The 26,651-nt window shown below is 44.9% G+C and overlaps 1 protein-coding gene across 2 annotated transcripts in view; it reads left to right on the plus strand.

The window, feature by feature from the left end:
- Positions 1-868: 868 nt before the first annotated feature.
- LOC124615720 (venom toxin OcyC11-like) overlaps positions 869-26,651 on the plus strand; it is a 51,620-nt gene continuing 25,837 nt past the window's right edge. Inside the window, exon 1 of one of the 2 annotated variants that reach the window (XM_047143785.1) lies at positions 869-983. In XM_047143785.1, the coding sequence (XP_046999741.1) occupies positions 884-983 (100 nt within the window). In that variant the 5' untranslated portion in view covers positions 869-883. Of the gene's footprint in view, positions 984-25,455; positions 25,618-26,651 lie in introns of those variants that run through there. The other variant, XM_047143784.1, reaches the window with a different exon arrangement.

The following is a 26,651-nucleotide window of genomic DNA, read 5'->3' on the forward strand; positions in this document are numbered from 1 at the left end:
ACAGCATCATCTGCAAACAACTAAAGAGAACTGCTCAGATTGTCACCCAGGTCATTTATATAGATCAGGAACAGCAGAGGTCCCAGGACGCTTCCCTGGGGAACACCTGATATCACTTCAGTTTTACTCGATGATTTGCCGTCTATTACTACGAACTGCGACCTTCCTGACAGGAAATCACGAATTCAGTCGCACAACTGAGACGATACCCCATAGGCCCGCAGCTTGATTAGAAGTCGCTTGTGAGGAACGGTGTCAAAAGCTTTCCGGAAATCTAGAAATACGGAATCAACTTGAGATCCCCTGTCGATAGCGGCCATTACTTCGTGCGAATAAAGATCTAGCTGCGTTGCACAAGAACGATGTTTTCTGAAACCATGCTGCTTTGCCTGACCGTGAGCGGCGTTAGCAGCGCGTATCGATATGTTCCCTCTCGTAGTATCTTTGCTTGACTGCTATTACTTCCAGGTCGTTGTCTGTCGTAGGGAGTTCGGATCGAGGGTTCGGGTTGCGAGTTCGTGTGACTTTTGCCCCGTCAGTGTAGGTGGTTAATGAAAAAGTGTGCAATAAATCATATATCTCACACCAGGCTTGGATTTTAATTACCATACATCATATTTCGCTTCAGATCCGTACACTAATCTTTAATCGCATAACAAGCACTTATTATGAACTCGAGCCGGACGTGTTTTCACAGATGCCAGTAACGCTTAAAGTCGTAAGCGGACACAGTATGGCTAGAGAGTACGGTTAGGTGGGGGGAGCGACAGGCAGACAACTCGGCTTATCTGAGGCGGCTATCGCGGGCTGTTACCTCGGAGGGCGTTACGCAGGAGAAAGCGGGCAGCCACTGCGACGCCAGAAGACACGCCAACGCCGCAACATGAGGACCACGACATCGCTACTCACCGCCTTCTGTGTGGCCGTGCTGCTGGTCGCGGTACACGCCGCTGTCAACATCGAGATCGTGACCGAGTCCCCGCGTAAGCAACCACGCTCTTATTCGTGCCGTCCTTACAGCTAAACGGCGCTGCCATGAAGGGGACCCAGGTTCGCTTCTCCTCCAGATCGGTTCTCCTCTCGACGACAGGGTGTTGTGTTGTCCTTATCATTATTTCATCATCTTTGACGTACAAACCTCCAAAATATCAGACGAGCTGTGTGGCTGGACTGAAGAGTATTTATCAAACAGAACACAGCATGTTGTTCTCAATGGAGAGACGTCTACAGACGTTAAAGTAGCCTCTGCCGTGCCACAGGGGAGTGTTATGGGACCATTGCTTTTCACAATATATATATATGACCTAGTAGATAGTGTCGGAAGTTCCATGCTGCTTTTCGCGGATGATGCTGTAGTATACAGAGAAGTTGCAGCATTAGAAAATTGCAGCGAAATGCATGAAGATCTGCAGCGAATAGGCACTTGGTGCAGGGAGTGGCAACTGGCCCTTAACATAGACGAATGTAATGTATTGCGAATACATAGAAAGAAGGATCCTTTATTGTATGATTATATGATAGCGGAACAAACACTGGTAGCAGTTACTTCTGTAAAATATCTGGGAGTATGCGTACGGAACGATTTGAAGTGGAATGATCATATAAAATTAATTTTTGGTAAGGCGGGTGCCAGGTTGAGATTCATTGGGAGAGTCCTTACAAAATGTAGTCCATCAACAAAGGAGGTGGCTTACAAAACACTCGTTCGACCTATACTTGAGTATTACTCATCAGTGTGGGATCCGTACCAGATCGGGTTGACAGAGGAGATAGAGAAGATCCAAAAAAGAGCGGTGCGTTTCGTCACAGGGTTATTTGGAAGCGCGATAGCGTTATGGAGATGTTTAGCAAACTCAAGTGGCAGACTCTGCAAGAGAGGCGCTCTGCATCGCGGTGTAGCTTACTCGCCAGGTTTCGAGAGGGTGCGTTTCTGGATGAGGTATCGAATATATTGCTTCCCCCTATTTATACCTCCCGAGAAGATCACGAATGTAAAATTAGAGAGACTGTAGCGCGCACGGAGGCTTTCCGGCAGTCGTTCTTCCCGCGAACCATACGCGACTGGAACAGGAAAGGGAGGTAATGACAGTGGCACGTAAAGTGCCCTCCGCCACACACCGTCGGGTGGCTTGTGGAGTATAAATGTAGATGTAGATGTAGAAAATGACCTCAAATAAATACATGTGTGAGCCGTGCGTGGCTCGTGTTCCCGCCATCATGTATTTTCCACCCTGGTTTTAACGTACTTCCACCTCACTACGTTAGTTTAAATTACTACTGTCACTGAGTTGCTGCTTTGCCTGACCGTGAGCGGCGTTAGCAACGCGTATCGATATATCCCCTCTCGTAGTATCTTTGATTGACTGCTATTACTTCCCGGTCGTTGCCTGTCGTAGGGAGTTCGGATCGCGAGTTCGGGTTGCGAGTTCGGGTCTGCCAGTCAGTTGGAACGCGTCTGGAGCGCAGTCCGGACCTGCCAGTTGGAGAGTTGGAATGCGGCACTAGTGCAGTCGGGTTGGAGCAGTAGTGAGGTCTGCGTCGACACGGTTCGCCCGACCATTGCCACCACGGATCACTTGACCCGGGCTACGGTCTTGGTGGATCGTCGGTCGGTCGTCCTACTGGACGACGCGTTTTGGCTCGCCGATCGTTCGTGAGTCGGCTGTGGGTGTGTGCATTCTGGCGTTAGGAACTTGCTTATTAATAGTAGTGATGCTGTAACTGTTGGTTGGCAATATTTACTAACAAAATGCAACCTAACGCTAGATTGCGTACTTACGGCTATCCTGTGTCGCCGTTTTTTTAGTATGACTTTAAAAGAAAGAGATCACCGATGCGTCGGTTCTCGATTGTTTTCAGGAGACGTACGGATTGCTTACGCGAATAATTGACCTTTTGAGCCGGATTGCCTTCACGCAATCAGAATCTTCGATGAAAATACCTAAGCGACCTATTTGAACACAAAAATGGAAATGAAAGCAAATTCTTGGAATTTCGAAAGAGAAAGATTAACAGATCGGAAGTTGAACACATTAGTGGTCTCCCAAATACAATCGAGACACCGCGGTAAAGAGCGAACCTGTAACAAAGCTCATATACAATTTGAACATCATTTTTGGTTAGTGAAGAAAAAGAACAAGAAGAAAATTACTGCACTGCAAAATATTAATATAGTTTGCACAAATTGGCTTTAAACTTCTACACATCGACAAATACACAATAAATGCATGACTTAGATCTGATATTTCTTTTGTAAATGGCGCCGTCCAATAATCGCTGCTTTGTCTGTCCGTTCCTTCTTAAAATTAAATGTCCTTGCGTGTGCGTAAGTACATTGTATCCACACCCGAGTCCGTCGTCGTTTCAAATAGTTTTTACACAAAATAAAAATACAACTTGTAGCAATGCTGTGTAGTACGTCTTAACATGTCGTACGTCTTAAAATGTCGGCGACCAAATGTACAAGGCATAATGAAGTCTCTAGAATATTTCTTAACAAAAGATAGATTGTTCTTTCTTCTGTTTCGCAGCTTCTCGCTATCAAGCGCTGCGGCAATGATTTTAAATATCTGCGCCCAGCGGGTCATAGTTTATATTTAGAGTATTTAAACGCTGGACGCGCGTCTTGGTATAGGCGCACATTATAAAAATATTTCGTCTCTTTACTATCGCGCTGTGATGCTTAGCATTTTTACGAACTACAGCACGTTGGCTGTCCTTTTCTTATGACAAATATCTCATATGCAAAGTAGCTGAAATCCAGTAATATTGCATTGCTTCCCGCGTGAGGTGTGATGACTCCGCAAGGATCATCGCGACTCAATCGTAATCGTAATATTATTGCTTTCGTGAATCAAATTAGTATTACTTGCTAAAATTCTTTACAATAGATTTCATATATGACATTAGACAAAGGGGTTGACATAAAGTATAACAGGTAAATATATTCGTACGCCTGAAATTGATGCTAGCTTGTTTATAGGGTAATTGGATGACAATTGAGCTGTACTTTTACTAATGCATTATATAAGATAACAAAAGTTCATTTCTCGATAAGAGACAAGAATTATTTGACTTCGCAGGAAGTCTGGGTGCAGTGTGCACACTTGGAAAAATATATTACAAAGAATCGTCGTTCTTGTTTTACAATGACATATTACAGGAACATTTTTTTTTTTTTTTACCGTGGATTCAATGAAAATTTCTTGTAGTAAACACGTAGCACTTTACCGATATGTGGCTTTCATAACCTGCAAAAAACAGTTTCACTACACTTGGGTAGGTATGACTTGCACTGGGAGTGGTAGAACTTCGGGTATAAATGGTAGCACTGCACTTGAGTGAGGGAAATTGATTGCACCTTCACAGTGGAGGAAAGGTAGGGCATCAATTTTTCTGTGGAGGTTGAAGTGGTTGTCTGGATGTGATGGTGCGTTGGAAATGGGTCTGCGATCAGGAACTGGAAGATTGGTTCTGCAACGTGTTGAGACGTTTGGTGGCGGTCTCTGTTTCACATGGCACATGTTAGAGCTTCCATTCATGTTCTCGTACATGACAAATACAGAGAAAATCTGTACTAGAATGTGCTTACTTACTAATAACTTAGTCTAAAAGAAAAGTGGATTAAGTAAGGATAACAATTGTTTATATACATAAGGTCTCATTCTCTTAGGAGTGCTTAGTTCTCGTTAGTTATTTATTTTTCTGGTTTTATTTAGATCGACACGTTTTCGTCATTACTTGGACTGGTCTATAAATTCGGTAGCAATTGTTAAAGCCGAGTTTAAGACTTTTCAGATTAGTGTCTTAGTGATTTTATAAGGTACGTAAGTGCTTAACTCATGGTTTTATCAGGTTTGATATTGAAAGTATTTCAAACATATTTGGCGCCCGCCCTCGTTGTGCAAAGGGATTTGGATTGTTGAGCGCACAGCGTACTCTGTGTTACGTCCGTTTGTCGTAGTCACGTGATAGTAACATGACGGCTTCACCACGCTAGCAGCAGTGTTCTGCGAGAGGCAGAGCGTTTGGTGTATATTAGCCGTGTCGTGAGTTTTTACAGTTTTTCATCGACTCGGAATTACGGAAGCAGCCACACGTGGCGACTCCCCCAGCTGTGTCGAAGAATGTGTTCGTGGAAAGGTGTACAGTACCGGTTGCGGTAAGTACAACACTTATTCACTAGCATAATTCGGCTTTCTACAACGTGGTTTCGTGGTACAAGTACTTATAACATTACTTCACACGCGGAATTTCACACGTGTCCATAAAGTTATCACCCTTTAGTTCACACGTTATGATTATTTCGTGTCCACATGTATTTGGTCGTCATGTTAAAGTTCACACGTACCACTTTTATACGTGTCCGTTTATTGCTTGTCTATAGTCGGTTTCCCCCCCCATGAACCATGGACCTTGCCGTTGGTGGGGAGGCTTGCGTGCCTCAGTGATACAGATAGCCGTACCGTAGGTGCAACCACAACGGAGGGGTATCTGTTGAGAGGCCAGACAAACGTGTGGTTCCTGAAGAGGGGCAGCAGCCTTTTCAGTAGTTGCAAGGGCAACAGTCTGGATGATTGACTGATCTGGCCTTGTAACAATAACCAAAACGGCCTTGCTGTGCTGGTACTGCGAACGGCTGAAAGCAAGGGGAAACTACAGCCGTAATTTTTCCCGAGGGCATGCAGCTTTACTGTATGATTACATGATGATGGCGTCCTCTTGGGTAAAATATTCCGGAGGTAAAATAGTCCCCCATTCGGATCTCCGGGCGGGGACTACTCAAGAGGATGTCGTTATCAGGAGAAAGAAAACTGGCGTTCTACGGATCGGAGCGTGGAATGTCAGATCCCTTAATCGGGCAGGTAGGTTAGAAAATTTAAAAACGGAAATGGATAGGTTAAAGTTAGATATAGTGGGAATTAGTGAAGTTCGGTGGCAGGAGGAACAAGACTTCTGGTCAGGTGACTACAGGGTTATAAACACAAAATCAAATAGGGGTAATGCAGGATTAGGTTTAATAATGAATAAAAAAATAGGAGTGCGGGTAAGCTACTACAAACAGCATAGTGAACGCATTATTGTGGCCAAGACAGATACGAAGCCCACACCTACTACAGTAGTACAAGTTTATATGCCAACTAGCTCTGCAGATGACGAAGAAATTGAAGAAATGTATGATGAAATAAAAGAAATTATTCAGATTATGAAGGGAGACGAAAATTTAATACACTCCTGGAAATTGAAATAAGAACACCGTGAATTCATTGTCCCAGGAAGCGGAAACTTTATTGACACATTCCTGGGGTCAGATACATCACATGATCACACTGACAGAACCACAGGCACATAGACACAGGCAACAGAGCATGCACAATGTCGGCACTAGTACAGTGTATATCCACCTTTCGCAGCAATGCAGGCTGCTATTCTCCCATGGAGACGATCGTAGAGATGCTGGATGTAGTCCTGTGGAACGGCTTGCCATGCCATTACCAGCTGGCGCCTCAGTTGGACCAGCGTTCGTGCTGGACGTGCAGACCGCGTGAGACGACGCTTCATCCAGTCCCAAACATGCTCAATGGGGGACAGATCCGGAGATCTTGCTGGCCAGGGTAGTTGACTTACACCTTCTAGAGCACGTTGGGTGGCACGGGATACATGCGGACGTGCATTGTCCTGTTGGAACAGCAAGTTCCCTTGCCGGTCTAGGAATGGTAGAACGATGGGTTCGATGACGGTTTGGATGTACCGTGCACTATTCAGTGTCCCCTCGACGATCACCAGTGGTGTACGGCCAGTGTAGGAGATCGCTCCCCACACCATGATGCCGGGTGTTGGCCCTGTGTGCCTCGGTCGTATGCAGTCCTGATTGTGGCGGTCACCTGCACGGCGCCAAACACGCATACGACCATCATTGGCACCAAGGCAGAAGCGACTCTCATCGCTGAAGACGACACGTCTCCATTCGTCCCTCCATTCACGCCTGTCGCGACACCACTGGAGGCGGGCTGCACGATGTTGGGGCGTGAGCGGAAGACGGCCTAACGGTGTGCGGGACCGTAGCCCAGCTTCATGGAGACGGTTGCGAATGGTCCTCGCCGATACCCCAGGAGCAACAGTGTCCCTAATTTGCTGGGAAGTGGCGGTGCGGTCCCCTACGGCACTGCGTAGGATCCTACGGTCTTGGCGCGCATCCGTGCGTCGCTGCGGTCCGGTCCCAGGTCGACGGGCACGTGCACCTTCCGCCGACCACTGGCGACAACATCGATGTACTGTGGAGACCTCACGCCCCACGTGTTGAGCAATTCGGCGGTACGTCCACCCGGCCTCCCGCATGCCCACTATGCGCCCTCGCTCAAAGTCCGTCAACTGCACATACGGTTCACGTCCACGCTGTCGCGGCATGCTACCAGTGTTAAAGACTGCGATGGAGCTCCGTATGCCACGGCAAACTGGCTGACACTGACGGCGGCGGTGCACAAATGCTGCGCAGCTAGCGCCATTCGACGGCCAACACCGCGGTTCCTGGTGTGTCCGCTGTGCCGTGCGCGTGATCATTGCTTATACAGCCCTCTCGCAGTGTCCGGAGCAAGTATGGTGGGTCTGACACACCGGTGTCAATGTGTTCTTTTTTCCATTTCCAGGAGTGTAGTCATGGGTGACTGGAATTCGAGTGTAGGAAAAGGGAGAGAAGGAAACATAGTAGGTGAATATGGATTGGGGCTAAGAAACGAAAGAGGAAGCCGCCTGGTAGAATTTTGCACAGAGCACAACATAATCATAACCAACTCTTGGTTTAAGAATCATGAAAGAAGGTTGTATACATGGAAGAACCCTGGAGATACTAAAAGGTATCCGATAGATTATATAATGGTAAGACAGAGATTTAGGAACCAGGTTTTAAATTGTAAGACATTTCCAGGGGCAGATGTGGACTCTGACCACAATCTATTGGTTATGACCTGTAGATTAAAACTGAAGAAACTGCAAAAAGGTGGGAATTTAAGGAGATGGGACCTGGATAAACTAAAAGAACCAGTGTACAGAGATTCAGGGAGAGCATAAGGGAGCAATTGACAGGGATGGGGTAAATAAATACAGTAGAAGAAGAATGGGTAGCTTTGAGGGATGAAGTAGTGAAGGCAGCAGAGGATCAAGTAGGTAAAAAGACGAGGGCTAGTAGAAATCCTTGGGTAACAGAAGAAATATTGAATTTAATTGATGAAAGGAGAAAATATAAAAATGCAGTAAGTGAAGCAGGCAAAAAGGAATACAAACGTCTCAAAAATGAGATCGACAGGAAGTGCAAAATGGCTAAGCAGGGATGGCTAGAGGACAAATGTAAGGATGTAGAGGCCTATCTCACTAGTGGTAAGATAGATACCGCCTACAGGAAAATTAAAGAGACCTTTGGAGATAAGAGAACGACTTGTATGAATATCAAGAGCTCAGATGGAAACCCAGTTCTAAGCAAAGAAGGGAAAGCAGAAAGGTGGAAGGAGTATATAGAGGGTCTATACAAGGGTGATGTACTTGAGGACAATATTATGGAAATGGAAGAGGATGTAGATGAAGATGAAATGGGAGATATGATACTGCGTGAAGAGTTTGACAGAGCACTGAAAGACCTGAGTCGAAACAAGGCCCCCGGAGTAGACAATATTCCATTGGAACTACTGACGGCCGTGGGAGAGCCAGTCCTGACAAAACTCTACCATCTGGTGAGCAAGATGTATGAAACAGGCGAAATACCCTCAGACTTCAAGAAGAATATAATAATTCCAATCCCAAAGAAAGCAGGTGTTGACAGATGTGAAAATTACCGAACTATCAGTTTAATAAGTCACAGCTGCAAAATACTAACACGAATTCTTTACAGACGAATGGAAAAAAAATTCATGGAGAAGAAATAAAAACTTTGAGGTTCGCCGATGACATTGTAATTCTGTCAGAGACAGCAAAGGACTTGGAAGAGCAGTTGAATGGAATGGACAGTGTCTTGAAAGGAGGATATAAGATGAACATCAACAAAAGCAAAACAAGGATAATGGAATGTAGTCTAATTAAGTCGGGTGATGCTGAGGGAAGATCAGTTTGGATTCCGTAGAAACACTGGAACAGGTGAGGCAATACTGACCTTACGACTTATCTTAGAAGAAAGATTAAGGAAAGGCAAACCTACGTTTCTAGCATTTGTAAACTTAGAGAAAGCTTTTGACAATGTTGACTGGAATACTCTCTTTCAAATTCTAAAGGTGGCAGGGGTAAAATACAGGGAGCGAAAGGCTATTTACAATTTGTACAGAAACCAGATGGCAGTTATAAGAGTCGAGGGACATGAAAGGGAAGCAGTGGTTGGGAAGGGAGTAAGACAGGGTTGTAGCCTCTCCCCGATGTTGTTCAATCTGTATATTGAGCAAGCAGTAAAGGAAACAAAAGAAAAATTCGGAGTAGGTATTAAAATTCATGGAGAAGAAATAAAAACTTTGAGGTTCGCCGATGACATTGTAATTCTGTCAGAGACAGCAAAGGACTTGGAAGAGCAGTTGAATGGAATGGACAGTGTCTTGAAAGGAGGATATAAGATGAACATCAACAAAAGCAAAACAAGGATAATGGAATGTAGTCTAATTAATTCGGGTGATGCTGAGGGAATTAGATTAGGAAATAAGACACGTAAAGTAGTAAAGGAGTTTTGCTATTTGGGGAGCAAAATAACTGATGATGGTCGAAGTAGAGAGGATGTAAAACGTAGGCTGGCAATGGCAAGGAAAGCGTTTCTGAAGAAGAGTAATTTGTTAACATCCAGTATTGATTTAAGTGTCAGGAAGTCATTTCTGAAAGTATTTGTATGGAGTGTAGCCATGTATGGAAGTGAAACATGGACGATAAATAGTTTGGACAAGAAGAGAATAGAAGCTTTCGAAATGTGGTGCTACAGAAGAATGCTGAAGATTAGATGGGTAGATCACATAACTAATGAGGAAGTATTGAACAGGATTGGGGAGAAGAGAAGTTTGTGGCACAACTTGACCAGGAGAAGGGATCGGTTGGTAGGACATGTTCTGAGGCATCAAGGGATCACCAATTTAGTATTGGAGGGCAGCGTGGAGGGTAAAAATCGTATAGGGAGACCAAGAGATGAATACACTAAGCAGATTCAGAAGGATGTAGGTTGCAGTAAGTACTGGGAGATGAAAAAGCTTGCACAGGATAGAGTAGCATGGAGAGCTGCATCAAACCAGTCTCAGGACTGAAGACCACAACAACAGCAACATAGTCGGTTTACACGCAGCACCATATACGTGCCCATAAATTGATGACTGTATTATTACTACAAAGTACAGTTGACATTCGGTATACATATTATGTCTAAAAATTATTTACAAAGAAAAATTAGTAGAAACGTGTCTCTTATTCATAGTTTGTGCTTACAAGGCACTTCAGGTTTACACCTACGTCGAAATCTTGTTATTCTTTTCTTTTTACAGTAATTACTCTTTTCTCAAGTTCAGATCTTTCATTTTCTCTCTGTTAATTATGCCATTAATTTGGAGACATAGTGAATGTGGCTTCGTTTACGTGATGAACAGTTCAAGTTTCTATTAGGGAAATTATGAAGCTTGGTGTTCCCTATCGTACAGCTGCACACGTCCCTCTATAGACTTGCGGTACACGGTTATTAGAAGGGGGGCAAATTCTTTCGCGTACTCTGTGTAGAATCGAATTGGTATCCCGTCAGGTCCAGTGGACTTTCCTCTGTTGAGTGATTTCAGTAGCTTTTCTATTCCTTGGACACTTATTTCGATGTCAGCCATTTTTTTGTTCGTGCGAGGATTTAGAGAAGGAACTGCAGTGCGCTCTTTCTCTGTGAAACAGCTTTGGAAAAAGGTGTATAGTATTTCAGCTTTACGCGTGTCATCCTCTGTTTCAATGCCATTATCATTCCAGAATGTCTGGATATGCTGTTTCGATCCACTTACTGATTTAACGTAAGACCATAACTTCCTAGGATTTTCTGTAAAGTCGGTACATAGAATTTTACTTTCGAATTCATTGAAAGCTTCACGCATAGCCCTCCTTACTCTAACTTTGACATCGTTTAGCTTCTGTTTGTCTGAGAGGTTTTGGCTGCGTTTAAATTTGCAGTGGAGCTCTCTTCGCTTTCGCAGTAGTTTCATAACTTTGTTGTTCAACGACGGTGGGTTTTTCCCGTCCCTCACAGTTTTAATCGTCACGTACCTGTCTGAAGTGCATTTTATGATTGCCTTGAACTTTTTCCATAATCACTCAACATTGTCAGTGTCAGACCAGAAATTTACGTTTTGATCTGTTAGGTAGTCTGAAATCTGCCTCCTGTTACTATTGCTAAACAGATAAACCTTCCTCCCTTTTTTTATATTCCTACTTCCATATTCAGGGATGCTGCAACGGCCTTATGATCACTGATTCCTTGTTCTGCGCTTACAGCGTCGGAAAGTTCGGGTCTGCTTGTTATCAGTAGGTCCAAATGTTATCTCCACGAGTCCGTTCTCTGTTTAATTGCTCGAGGTCATTTTCGGATAGTGCACTCAGTATAATGTCACTCGATGCTCTGTCCCTACCACCCATCCTAAATCTCTGAGTGTCCCAATCTATATCTGGTAAATTGATATCTCCACCGAAGACTATAACATGCCGAGGAAATTTATATGAAATGTATTCCAATATTCTCTCAGTTGTTCTACCACTAATGCTGCTGAGTCGGGAGGTCGGTAAAAGGAGCCAATTATTAACTTAGCTCGGTTGTTGAGTATAACCTCCACCCATAATAATTCACAGGAACTATCCACTTCTATTTCACTACAGGATAAACTACTACTAATAGCGACAAACACGCCACCACCGGTTGCATGCAGTATATCCTTTCTAAACACCGTCTGTGCCTTTGTAAAAATTTCGGCAGAATTTATCTCTGGCTTCAGCCAGCTCTCCGTACCTGTAACGATTTCAGCTTCGGTGCTTTCTATCAGCGCTTGAAGTTCCGGTATATTACCAACGAAGCTTCGACAGTTTACAATTACAATGCCGACTGCTGCTAGGTCCCGCATGTCCTGACTTTGCCCTGCACCCTTTGAGGCTGTTGCCCTTTTTGTACTTGCCCGAGGCCATCTAACCTAAAAAACCTCCCAGTCCACGCCACACAACCCCCGCTACCCGTGTAGCCGCCTGCTGTGTGTAGTGGACTCCTATCCAGCGGAAACCGAAACTCCACCACCCCATGGCGCAAGTCGAGGAATCTGCAGCCCACACGGTCGCAGAACCGTCTCAGCCTCTGATTCAGACCCTCCACTCGGCTCTGCACCAAAGGTCCACTGACAGTCCTGTCGGCGATGCTGCAGATGGTGAGCTCTCCAACTAGTGAGACTGGCAGACTTCACCAAATCAGATAGCCGCTGGAATCCAGAGAGGATTTCCTCTGATCCATAGCGATACACATCATTGGTGCCGACATGAGCGACCACCTGCAGATGGGCGCACCCTGTACCCTTCATGGCATCCGGAAGGACCCTTTACAGATCTGGAATGACTCCCTCCAGTATGCACACAGAGTGCACGTTGGTTTTCGTCCCCTCCCTTGCAGCCATATCCCGAAGGGGCCCCATTACGTGCCTGACATTGGAGCTCCCAACTACCAGTAAGCCCACCCTCTGCGACCGCCCGGATCTTGCAGACTGAGGGGCAACCTCTAGAACAGATCAAGCAGCCATGTCTGGCCGAAGATCAGTATCAGCCAGAGACAGAGCCTGAAACCGGTTCATCAGACAAACTGGAGAGGCCTTCCGTTCAGCCCTCCAGAATGTCTTTCGTCCCCTGCCACACCTCGAGACGACCTCCCACTCTACCATGCCTCAATGTGGACAGTATCCCGGGCAGCCATAGCCGTAGTCCGATCGGGGGATGTGTGGGACGAGCTGGCCGTCCCCGACAAACCCCCGTCCGGACCCCCACAGTGAAGCCCATTGTCAACAGCCTCAATCTGTGTGATCAAAGCCAACAGTATGTGAAGCCGGGAGCGAAGGGATGCCAACTCAGCCCGCATCCGAACACAGCAGTCGCAGTCCCTATCCATGCTAAATACTGTTGTGCAAAGAACGTCTGAACTAATCTACAGAGAGCACAAACAATTCGACACAAAATTTAAACGGTTATTAAAATACAAGATTGCCTAGTAAATGCAGTAATGCTGCTACTTGCGCACTGCTGACACACTGCTCGGCGGCAGAAGGCTAATTGTTCTGTCAGTAACGTACAAAGACTATTTGAAAGAAATAAACAAATGACATACGACTAAGCGACTTCACACGTCACAGATATTAAAATGCAAATCTGCCCCTGCTAATTACGAAACTACACAATGATTTGACGGATTTAACTAAACAAGTGCCCTAAGAACACTCAAACAAATTTTCAGCTTGACTACCACACTTATATGAACGAACGTTAAATAAGCCGCTTACTGGTACTTGCGCAACTGCTGACACACTGCTCGGCGGCAGAAGGCTAACTAATTAATAATCAAGCATGTAATCAGTCTGTAAAATTCAGTTCTCTACTGGGTAGGGTAGGGAGGTAAGGCTATTGATTAGAGGAAAACACAATAGACTTTTATGGAGTGAAGAGATTTGAAAACACAATGTTAATCACCTATGAAATGATGAGCCTAACATAAATTGTGCATTATCACCCTAGTTTTTCATGACAAGTAGTTAGCGTAATGAATAGATACGGTAGTACCAGTATCGTCTGATCCAGCTCTCCAAGCATTTCTCTATGCATGTCTAAAATTACTTACACGATGCATTAGCAGTGAACAGAGCCCGATAGCTATCTTCTGTTCTGAGATAAAAGAAAGAAACAGTCGTCGTATTTCGTGGACCTAAAACAGATGCTTCTGGTACTAAATTAGTTTACCTATAAATGATCTTTGTAAGTATTTCAGCCGCACTGTGGCGTAAAATTCTTATGAACACATACGGTTTTCTCCGTACTGTAATAAAAATAATTGAGTTGCGCACTTCTTTCCGGCTACCTGGTTCGTTAATGATTTACTTGATTCTTATATGCTAAGCTGCTGCCTTTGTCTGCTGCTTTTCACAGGTAGTCTCATAAAAATTGTTGTCAAACACTCCAAACATAACATTTACCTCATAAGAGTAAGTGACCTTAATCAACTTTTATTTACGAGCAATCATTCTGGTCCGAATGATCATTTTAATTAATTTCATTCAAGAGGAGAGAACTTTGCTATACTTAAAACTAGTGGTAGTAGGTGACACTTAGCACGTCCCTTCCTTTCTTTTTCTTTTTATTTTTAACTATGGGACTTAACAGCTGTGGTCATCAGTCCCCTAGAACTTGGAACTACTTAAACCTAACTAACCTAAGGACATCACACACATCCATGCCCGAGGCAGGATTCGAACCTGCGACCGTAGCGGTCGCGCGGTTCCAGACTGTAGCGCCTAGAACCGCTCGGCCACACCGGCCGGCAGCACGTCCCTACTATGTTATTTATTTGTCAGCTCTTTGGCTGTGGCCATTCATGGCTCAATTAACTTAAAACTAACTTACATCTAAGGCAAATCTTGCTCTCGTGCAATAAATGTATTTTATTTCAGATGCTCACATAAATTACTTCTCTTGTGGAGGCAGGTCGACATGCTGTTAATCCTGTGCATTATTCTTATGTATGCGTATACTTCACACATAGTTTTACACCTTATAATTATATACCTATATATTTATTTTTAGCAGCTTAACTTAGCAGATATCTTCAATGGCTGATTCGGTATTTGTTGAAATCTGCGTGATGAAACAATCCTTTTATTCGTCCAGCTACAGGGCCAGCTAATAGATAGCAACCAATGTGCGGTTTTTTTAGTGTAATAAATGGTCCTTCATACAAGTGCTGCCTCTTGCGATTCTTATGATGAATCAAAGATGGTTTGAAGTGGGTTTTTAATAGCATGATAAGACTTTGCTAATGTGTTTGTCATGCGCCCTTTTTCTTAGGTTGGCATGAGTGGTTAAAGATATGAGAGCTTGTCTTATCTCGTCGTCTAAGGCTACTTCAGGGTGTTGTAATTTTGTTCCGCAGCTTCCCCGTGAAGGCATAAAGAAACTGCTAATGGTTTTCCGACTTGGGTGGAGTTGAAATGTCAGTTATTTCTACTTGATTAGTATTTTGTGTCATACTAGGCTGAAAACTTGCGTTTGTATCCTATTCGAACTGTGCACCACTTGATTGCGTGTCATTTTACATTGCGTTTGATGCTTTGTTCGCCTGTGTGTAAAAAATGATCGGGTTTCCTTGACTATTATGACTGGCGGTGTTAAAAAAAAGCATGCGGCGGATTGTCCTGATTATTGTTCCTGAAATGTTGGTTGAGTTGGTGAGAAAATGTCGCATTTTGAAGCTGTAAAGAATTCATTTGATGTGAGGGAGTGAAGTGACTTGACTGATTGGACTGTTGTGGCCCGTTATAATTGTTCCACTTCTTTCCCTTGTGACGATTTCCATTATATTTGCTGTTGTCCGGATACTGGTAATTACCGTTTTGATTTATTGGTGAGTTACCATATTGTCGCTGTGTTTTGATAAATTGGGTTGTATATATTCTGGTTTGGATATTTACTATATGGTTTTCCACTGCGGCGGTTGAAATTATTATGATTGTTGTAAGGCTGAGCGTTTGGTTGTCCCGTGTTTTGTTAGTACGACATTCCGTTGACACAGTCTGCTACGTGCTGTTGCGAAGCGGGCGCTCCGTTATTGTAATTATTTCGCGCACTCGCACGCACATTCTCATAGATCATATCCAAATGGTCAAGAACGGAAAGAAAGGCTTCTTGGTCCTCTTCACTCATATTAACTAATGTTTCCCTTATTGATACAAGGAGTTTTGACTTTAAGATCATGATGACATCTTTGGTTGAAATGGGCGTGTCCCAATACTGAATTTTACGTAGATATTTTTCGAAATAACGCCTCAAACCTCCTCCCTTGGTGTTGAAGGGTTCGGCGTTGCAGATCTTCTTTTGGAGTCTTTGTTGTATACCAGAACTCCAGAATTTACTCAAAAAATGCCTTTCGAAATCTGCGTAGTGTGAAATTTGTCTATTATTTCAATACCCCAAATTGATCCTTCGTCGTGAACATACCTTAATATGAGCTGTATTCGCTGTCTGTCGTTCCATGTTTCTGGAAAAGCACCTGTGAATGATTTTAGAAATGTCATGGGCTATATATTTCGTTTTTCAGGTATAAAAGGCTGGAAAACTCTGTGTTTCATCACACTCTCTTCTCGCATTAGTTCAACGAGTGTCAGTTGATCGGTATGACTATGGGATGTTGAAGCTTTATCACGCGTATTGTTTACAGTTGGTTCAAAAATGATTCAAATGGCTCTGAGCACTATGGTACTTAACTTCTGAGGTCATCAGTCCCCTAGAACTTAGAACTACTTAAACCTAACTAACCTAAGGACATCACACACATCCATGCCCGAGGCAGGATTCGAACCTGTAGCGCCTAGAACTGCTCGGCCACCCCGGCCGGCTGTGGTGCTTATTCCTGCGGTGATATCTTCGATCATTTTGTCAATATTGACATCGGATATTCGCTGAGCAAGGTTTTCTACTCGCTCGGCAATGTGGCTGACACCTTCTGTCAATTGGCCTACTCTTTTTGAAACATCATTCTGATGTTTTAAAGGGTCACTCGCTGTTGATTTACACACATCGACTTGGGTCTGCAAATCTGTAAACTTTCTACCAATGTTGGTATCGGCGGAATCCACCATGGAAAGAACACTGTCTATTTTTGCATGTACGCTTGCGTTTAGCTCGCTTGCGTAAGCAGTGGTAATGGCTTTAATTTTTTCCTCCACGGTGTCATTCGAACTTTTGATTTGTGTTTGGATGTCGGTAATAACAGAATTTATATTGGTCACTCGCACTTGAGTGTCCTCTATCCTCAATTCTAAACTGTTGAACCTGCTGTCTACAGCTCTGTTCTGTTCCTGTAATCTGGTATCAACTTCCGCTATTTGGCTTCTAAGATTACCAATGTGAACTTCAATACTGTCACTTTTGTTTGTTAACTGACTGATCTGCATTTCAATATTGTCACTTTTTTTTGTTAACTGTCCCATGTGTGCTTCAAAACAGGTTTTCATATCAGCAAACAATTTTAGTACATTTGACAACGAGCATTCACGCGGTTGCGACGCGGGCTGTGGCGTCGATACCTCTCGGGTCGCTTCGTCGTCTGTTGTTCCTTCACTGCGAGATTCAAGTTTGTTTACACCTGCGCGCGGTATAAGTTGTATGGGATGCTCATCTGCCATCTTAAATTTAGCGTAGTTACATCACACGAGCCAGAAAAGATAATTTATAATTATGATTTTCACTTGTCAGGCGCGCCAATGATTTCGCGTCGTGATTTCTCAGGTGTTGCTTGCGCGTTTATGAACAACTGAAACTCTAGCACACGAAGATGCCCATATAGCACCTGGAGAGATAAAATAAATGAAAAACACTTATACAGCACTGATACTGGTGTATATAGCGGTCATTTTGATCCATTAAAATTTATAACAATGGAAATTTTGATTAACTATTTCTATTTTAAGCGAAATGATGTGAAAGAGACCTAACTGGAAAAAGGCAACGGAAATTTGGAATTTAGAGAGCGAAAGGAAAAAGAATAAAGCGTAGAGAACGAATTCTCATTAGCCGATTGAATACGTAGTACGCAAAGCTTCAAACTTAATGAAAAGTCGTACTCACTTTTCGTTGCAATTTACGGCTGTTGTGGTTTCGTACTGCGATTTTTTTTTTACTGATTTTTCTGCGACTCACTTCCAAATAACCCCCAGTTGGTTGCGTGACAAGTAAAGAGAACAGATTAGTTTTAGTCATGTCCCTGTTCGGGCGCCACATCTGTGGTTAGGAACTTGCTTATTAATAATAGTGATGCTGTAACTGTTGGTTGGTAATATTTACTGATAAAATGCAACCTAACGCTAGATCGCGTACTTACGGCTATCCTGTGTGGCCGTTTTTTAGTACGACTTGAAAAGAGAGAGAGATTATTAATTGATCACCGATGCGTCGGTTCTTGATTGTGTTCAGGAGACGTACGGATTGATTACGCGAATAATTGATCTTTTGACCAGGATTGCCTTCACGCAATCATAATCTTCGATGAAAATACCTAAGGACCTATTTGAATATAAAAAAGGAAATGAGAGCAAATTAGTGGAATTTCGAAAGAGAAAGATGAACAGATCGGATGTTGAACACATTAGTCGTCTCCCAAATACAATCGAAACACCGCGGTAAAGAGCGAACCTGTAACAAAGCTCATATACAATTTGAACATCATTTTTGGTTAGTGAAACAAAAGAAAAAGAAGAAAATTACTGCACTGCAAAATATTAATATAGTTTGCACAAATTGGCTTCAAACTTCTACTCATTGACAAATACACAATAAATGCATGACTTACATCGGATATTTCTTTTGTGAATGTCGCAGTCCAATAATCGCTGCTTTGTCTGTCCGTTCCTTCTTAAAATTAAATGTCCTTGCGTGTACATTGTATCCACACCCGAGTCCGTCGTCGTTCCACATAGTTTTTACACAAAATAAAAATACAACTTGTAGCAGTGCCATGTAGTACGTCTTAGCATGTCGGCGACCAAAAGTACAGGTGATAATGAGGTCTCTAGAACAGTTCTTAACAAAAGATAGATTGTTCTTTTTTCTGTTTCGCAGCTTCTTGCTATCAAGCGCTGCGGCAGTGATTTTAAATATCTGTGTCCAGCGGGCCATAGTGTTTATTTAGAGAATTTAAACACTGGACGCGCGTCTTGGTATAAGGGCACATTATGAAAATATCCTGCTCTTTACTCTCACGCTGTGATGCTTACTAATTTTTACGAGCTACAACTCGTTGGCTGTCCTTTTCTTTTATAACAAATATCTCATATGCAAAGTAGCTGAAATCGAATAATATTACAGCATCGTCCAGTCGGGTTGGAGCTGTGAGGTCTGCGTCGTCATGGCTCGCCCGACCATTGTCGCCACGCATCACTTGAACCGAGCCACGGTCTTGGTGGGTCGTTGGTCGGTCGTCCTACGGGACGACCCGTTTTGGGTCGCCGATCGTTCATGAGTCGGCTGTGTGTGTGTGTGTGTGTGTGTGTGTGTGTGTGTGTGTGTGTGTGTGCGTGTGTGCGTGTGTGCGCGCGCGCGCTCATCGACTCCCGATTTGTCTTCGTTTGTGCTGAGTTACTGTTGGGTATCGTTCTGGACTTCGTGCAACTGAGGTTGTGTGTGTAGTTGGCGTGATTGCCTTTGACAAGTTATTTTAAATGTTGTTGGCATACTGGCTCTGAGAGGTCGGTCGTCTCATTGGGCGACGTGTATTTGGTTTCTGAACGCTTCTGGCGTCCTTCATTACCATATTGTTGAACTTGGGTCTGTCCTTTCTTGGTGCAGGGATGTTGTTTAGCCAGTGTGCGTATTGCCTCTCCATGGTTGGGTTCGAGCCAGTATTTCTGCCGTCGTGTGTCTGGAAGTGAGTCGGTGACGCACCAGCAGTGCAGTCGTGACGGAGCAGCAGTCGCGGACGGATCAGCAGGCAGTCCGTCGGTTCGTGCGGACCAGGGAGGACATCTCCGTGCGGTGCAGTCGCCTGGGTCTGCTGCCGGGCCCTGCGCAGTGTCGGGGCGCGTGTGGAGCTGTCCGATCGCTACGAGGTTCGTGGTTTACCGAACCAGGACGTCAAAGTTGAGTAGTAGTTTCAACTACCGAAGCCACGTCCATTCATGTCGTGGTGCTTAGTTTCGGTAGTTTGCTGTTGGGGAGGTTTCCCTGTGTTTCTACTGATGAAATTTAGCCGCCATGCGGTGCAATTAACTATTTTGATCGACTATAATTTGAGTGCACCAGTGGAATTTTCTGTCTTGTGGCCGTTAGTGTTCCGGTTACCTGCCCTGGGCACTGACGTAAAATTCAGGCAGTGTTCTTTTGAGTGAAGTTAACTATATTACCGTGTTTCAAATTCAAGTGTACCAGTGGAATTTTTCTGCCTAGAGGCCGTTAGTGTTCCGGTTACCTGCCCCGGGCACTGACGTAATTTCAGGCAGCGTACTTTCCTCACCTGTTGTCGCTGTACAACATGGTGTGTAATTCTGACAGCTAATACGTACTCCATTGCGGATTATCATGGTTGTAACATTTTCTGTTTGAGTTCTCTTGTACCGATTGGTGGCAAGCAAGTCGTTGTGTCGGTCGGTCCGTGGCTGTCCACTGGTTGGGTTCCGACGGATCAAGTGTAGTTGGGCTCACCGCCCGTCTCGCCTAACTGAACGAGGGCAGACTGACCTCCCTGGAGGCTTCTGAGTTGCCACCGGTGTTTAAGTATCTGTTGTCAACTACTTTAAATTCAAAGCTTATAGTTATTGTTCATTTTCATAAAAATTTTGCAAAATTAATTTTTAAATTTATCTGTTGTTGTTGTTGTTGTTGTTGTGGTCTTCAGTCCTGAGGCTGGTTTGATGCAGCTCTTCATGCTACTCTCTCCTGTGCAAGCTTCTTCATCTCCCAGTACCTACTGCAGTCTACATCCTTCTGAATCTGCTTAGTGTATTCATCTCTTGGTCTCCCTCTACGATTTTTACCCTCCACGCTGCCCTCCAATATAAATTGATGATCCCTCGATGTCTCAGAACATGTCCTACCAACCGATCTCTTCTTCTAGTCAAGTTGTGCCACAAGCTCCTCTTCTCCCCAATTCTATCCAATACCTCTTCATTAGTTATGTGATCTACCCATTTAATCTTCAGCATTCTTCTGTAGCATAAATTTATCTATCAAGCTTAAACATTGCGGCCTTCTGCCTTTAAAGGAATATGGTAATATATTTTAAAATTTTGAAACTTAATTGTGGCCTTCAGCCATTGGTATTGCACCTTGCATATGTGTGTTCTATCTGCTTAGCCGTAAGCCTTTCCACGTAGCCGTGATAAGTCTTTTTTTATTTATTTTCTTTACCTCTTTAATTGCATTTTTATCTTGTTGATTTGCTAAGATTTCTTTGGAGACCTTCAGCCGTGAAAGAGTTGCATTCGGTACAAGTCCGGCTATGTGCCGCTATGATTGTAAAGGTTATTAAATTACAATAAATGACAATTAGAAGGAGAAACTGACCTCAACCTTTGGTCCTTTCCACAATCCTATTACCTGCTCTGCCGAGCGGGTTTAGCGGGCGTCTCAATGGGCACTAGGTGGTCAAACTACCTCAGATGAGGCGTGCTGGCCATTAATGCCATACGGTTATTCCATTTGAATGGCTCTGCAATGTACCGTAACTCCAGCTATTCAAGCAAGCCCATTTTTGTTCATCCCTAATATAAATATAGGTCGAAGTAGCTTACACAGGCCATAAAAAACGTAGAGGGTGAATCTTAGTAATGTTTAAAAACCCGTCAACCGACCCAGATGACGCTGACGCAAGTATATTAACATAAGAGACATGGGGGTGTAAATGTTGGGAAATACCCCAAAAGTGGATGACAAGTGTCGAAAATGTGACGTCACTAGATGCTGTATCTCGCCATATGTGCAACATTTGGACTCGCCGACTCTGCCCTCGCCAGTACGGTCAGCAAGCGGATATCTACCAATGTCAGCACTGCTGCCCCATGTTCTGACCATGACCGAGGTGGAATCTTCCTACTCGTCGGTCAGGGGCCATAATGTAGCGTAGTAAACCGCTGAAACTGGTAGCCAAATAAAATAAGCTTGGGTACTAGACAGCTGTAAGGTACACTACTGTCCATTAAAATTGCTACACCACGAAGATGTCGTATTACAGACGCGAAATTTACCCGACAGGAAGAGGATGCTGTGATATGCAAATGAGTAGCTACTCAGAGCATTCACACGAGGTTGGCGCCGGTGGCGGCACCTACAACATGCTGACATGAGGAAAGTTTCCAACCGATTTCTCATACACAAACAACAGTTGACCGGCATTGCCTGGTGAAACGTTGTTGTGATGCCTCGTGTAAGGAGGAGAAATGCGTACCATCACGTTTCCCACTTTATTAAAGGTCGTTTTGTACCCTATCGCGTTTACGGTTTATCGTATCGCGACATTGCTGGTCGCGTTGGTCGAGATCCAATGACTGTTAGCAGAATATGGAATCAGTGGGTACAGGAGGGTAATACGGAACGCCGTGCTGGATCCAAACGGCCTCGTACCACTAGCAGTCTAGAAGACAGGCACCTTATCCGCATGGCTGTAACGGATCGTACAGCCACATCTCGATCCCTGAGTCAACAGATGAGGACGTTTGCAAGACAACAACCATCTACACGAACAGTTCCACGACGTTTGCAGCAGCATGGACTATCAGCTCGGAGACCGTGGCTGCGGTTACCCTTGACGCTGCATCACAGACAGGAGCGCCTTCGATGGTGTACTCTACGACGAACCTGGGTGCACGAATGGCAAAACGTGATTTTTTCGGATGAATCCAGGTTCTGTTTACAGCATAATGATCGTCTCATCCGTGTTTGGCGACAACGCGGTGAACGCACAATGGAAGCGTGTATTCGTCATGGCCATACTGGCGTATTACTGGGCGTGATGGTATGGAGTGCCATTGGTTACACGTCTCGGTCACCTCTTGTTCGCATTGATGGCACTTTGAACAGTGGACGTTACATTTCAGATCTATTACGACCCGTAGCTCTACCATTCATTCGATGCTTGCGAAACCCTACATTTCAGCAGGATAATGCACTACCGCATGTTGCAGGTCCTGTACGGGCCTTTCTGGATACAGAAAATGTTCGACTGCTGCCATGGCCAGCACATTCTCCAGATCTCTCACCAACTGAAAACGTCTGATGAATGGTGGCGGAGTTACTGGCTCGTCACAATACGCCAGTCACTACTCTTGTTGAACTGTGGTTTCGTGTTGAAGTTGCATGGGCAGCTGTACCTGTACACGCCATCCAAGCTCTGTTTGCCCAGGCGTATCAAGGCCGTTATTACGGCCAGAGGTGGTTGTTCTGAGTACTGATTTCTCAGGATCTATGCACCCAAATTGCGTGAGAATATAATGACATGCCCGTTCTAGTATAATATATTTGTCCAATGAATACCCGTTTATCATCTGCATTTCTTCTTGGTGTAGAAATTTTAGTGGCCAGTAGGGTATGACGGGCCAAACCGTCGCTGGAATTATCCAGAGTCTTCTTCAAACCAATCGCTAACGATTGTGACTCGGCCCATGGCGCAATTCATCCATAAAAATTCCGTCATTGTAGCCGAACAGAACCATTTCCAGTTAATGATAGGTTCAGCTCGACCAGAGGACCCAGTCCATTCCATGCAGACACAGCCCACACCATTATGGATCACCACTGGCTTGAGCAGTGTCTTATTGCTAGCTTGGGTCTGTGGTTTTTGGGGGTCTTCACCACACTCGAACCTCATCACCAGCTCTTACCAACTGAAAGCAGGACTCATCTAAGCAGGTCACGGTTTTCCAGTCGTCTGGGGTCCAACTGATTCCGTCACCAGCCCTGGAGAGGCGCTGCAGGCGATGCTGTGCTGTTAGCAAAGGCAGTTGCATTAGTCATCTGCTGCCGTTGCCCAATAACACCACATTTCGCCTACGGTCCTAACGGATACGTTCTCCGTACGTCCCAGATTGATTTCTGCGGTAATTTCACGTAGTATTGCTTCTCTATTACTAATGACAACTCTACGCAAACGCCACTCCTTTCCTTGCCACCATTCACCAGACGTTTTCAATTGGTGAGAGATCTGGAGAATGTGCTGACCAGGGCAGCAGTCGAATATTTCCTGTATCCAGAAAGGCCCGTACACGACCTGCAACATGCGGTCGTGCATTATCCTGGTGAAATGTAGGGTTTCACAGGGATCGAATGAAGGGTAGAGCCACGGATCGTAACACAGCTGAAATGTAACGTCCACTGTTCAAAGCGCCGTCAGTGCGAACAAGAGGTGACCGAGACGTGTAACCAATGGCACCCCATACCATCACGCCCGGTGGTACGCCAGTATGGCCATGACGAATACACGCTTCCAATGTGCGCTCACCGCGTTGTCGCCAAACACGGATGAGACGATCATGATGCTGTAAACAGAACCTGGATTCATCCGAAAAAATGACGTTTTGCCATTCGTGCACCCAGGTTCGTCGTTGAGTACACAATCGCAGGCGCTTCTGTATGTGATGCAGCGTCAAGGGTAACCGCAGCCATGGTCTCCGAGCTGATAGTCCATGCTGCTGCAAACGTCGTGGAACTGTTCGTGCAGATGGTTGTTGTCTTGCTAATGTCCCCATCTGTTGACTCAGGGATCGAGACGTGGCTGCACTATCCGTTACAGCCATGCCGTTAAGATGCCTCTCATTTCGACTGCTAGTGATACGAGGCCGTTGGGATCCAGCACGACGTTCCGTATTACCCTCCTGAACCCACCGATTCCATATTCTGCTAACAGTCATTGGATCTCGACCAACGCGACCAACAATGTCGCGGTAGGATAAACCGCAATCGCAATAGGCAACAATCCGACCTTTATCAAAGTCGGAAACGTGATGGTACGCATTCCTTCTCCTTACACGAGGCATCACTACAACGTTTCACCAGGCAACGCCGGTCAATTGCTGTTTGTGTATGAGAAATCGGTTGGAAACTTTCCTCATGTCAGCTCGTTGTAGGTGTCGCCACCTGCGCCAACCTTGTGTGAATGCTCTGAAAAACTAATCATTTGCATATCACAGCATCTTCTTCCTGTCGGTAATATTTCGCGTCTGTAGCACGTTGTCTTCGTGGTGTGGCAATTTTAATCACCAGTAGAGTAAATCCCATCGAAGATTTGTGGGACTTAATCTATGAGTCAGTTCGAGCACAAGACTACACCGCCAACAGTTTCAGGCATAAGGGCGGCTGCAGAGGCAGAGTGATAAAGTATTTGTGCAGGAAACTTCCAATGACTTTTGAGTCCATGACAAATCGAGTCGCTGCACTACGCCGGGCAAAATGTGGCCTGACAGTGTGTTAGGAGGTATCCCATCACTTTTGCCGCGTTAGTGTAGGTGGTTAATGAAAAAGTGTGCATCGTAGAACTCACGCCAGCCTCGTAGTTTAGCTGCCACAGGCGTCAGGCCCGTACACAGCCCTTTAGTCGCATAATAAGCACTTATTACGAAATCTAGCCAGAAGTGTTATCTCTGCTGCCGATAACCCTTAAAGTCGTAAGCGGAGGTTGTGTGACTGAAGAGTGCAGTGATCGGGGGAAGCTCGGCTTATCTGAGGCGGCTGCCCTTCGTGCTATCTCGGCCTACTGCCACGGAGGGCGTTACGCAGGAAGAAGCGGGCAGCCACTGCGACGCCAGAAGACACGCCAACGCCGCACCATGAGGACCACGACAGCCCTGCTCTCCGCCTTCTGCGCAGCCGTGCTGCTGGCCGCGGTTCACGCCGACGTCAGCATCCAGGTCGTCACCGAGTGTCCGCGTAAGCAACCACGCTCTTATTCGTGCCATCCGTAACATTAAACGACGTTACGTTCGCCTCCGTAACTGGATGCAGGGCACCTGGGATCCATTGCTGTCGGCGTTTGAGATTTTCTCCTCTGAGACTGGGTGTTGTGTCGTTCTTATCATTCTTTCATCATCACTGAAGCTCAAGTCGCCTAAATTACCTCAAATAAAAAGGCTGGCACTATGCGGCCATTAATACTATACGGTTATCTCGTATGAACGGCGCTGCGATATACCATAACTCCAGCTTTTTGAGCAAGCCTATACTCGTTCATCACTAATCTAAATACAGGGTGAAGTAACTTAGACAACTTAAAAACTTTGTGTTCTGCCTTACGGCAGGTCTTGTCATGGGGAAAGCCCATTCAGAGATGTCCACCGCATGAGCGTCTAGGGAAGTGATTCCAGTGGTGGTTTCCCGTTGCCTTCCACTGATGATGATGAAATAATAATGAGGGCAACACAACACAGAGTCCCTGAGCGGAGAAAATCTCCGACCCAGCCGGGAATCGAACGCGGGCCCCTTGGCGTGACAGACCGCCGCGCAGACCACTCAGCTATCGGGACGGACTACTTAGACAACCACACACAACAAAAGAAGATTCTCTCTTTTTTTTTTTTGAGTCATTAGTCTTCTGACAGGTTTGATGCGGCCCGCCACAAATTCCTCTCCTGTGCTAACCTCTTCATCTCAGAGTAGTTCTTGCAAACTACTGCCTCAATTATTTGCTGATGTATTCAATCTGTATCTTCCTCTACAGTTTTTTACCTATACAGTTCCCTCTAGTAACATGGAAGTCATTCCGTGATTTCTTAACAGATGTCGTATTAATCTGTCCCTTCTCCTTGTCAGTTTTTTCCTCATTGTCCTTTCCTCTCCGATTCTGTACAGAACCTCCTCATTCCCCACCTTATCATCTACCTAATTTTCAGCATTCGTTTGTAGCTCTACATCTCAAATGCTTGGATTCCCTTCCGTTCTGGTTTTCCCACAGTCTATATTTCACT

The sequence above is a fragment of the Schistocerca americana genome, chromosome 5, assembly GCF_021461395.2.
Source record: "Schistocerca americana isolate TAMUIC-IGC-003095 chromosome 5, iqSchAmer2.1, whole genome shotgun sequence".
In the NCBI taxonomy this organism is placed as follows: Eukaryota; Metazoa; Arthropoda; class Insecta; order Orthoptera; family Acrididae; genus Schistocerca; species Schistocerca americana.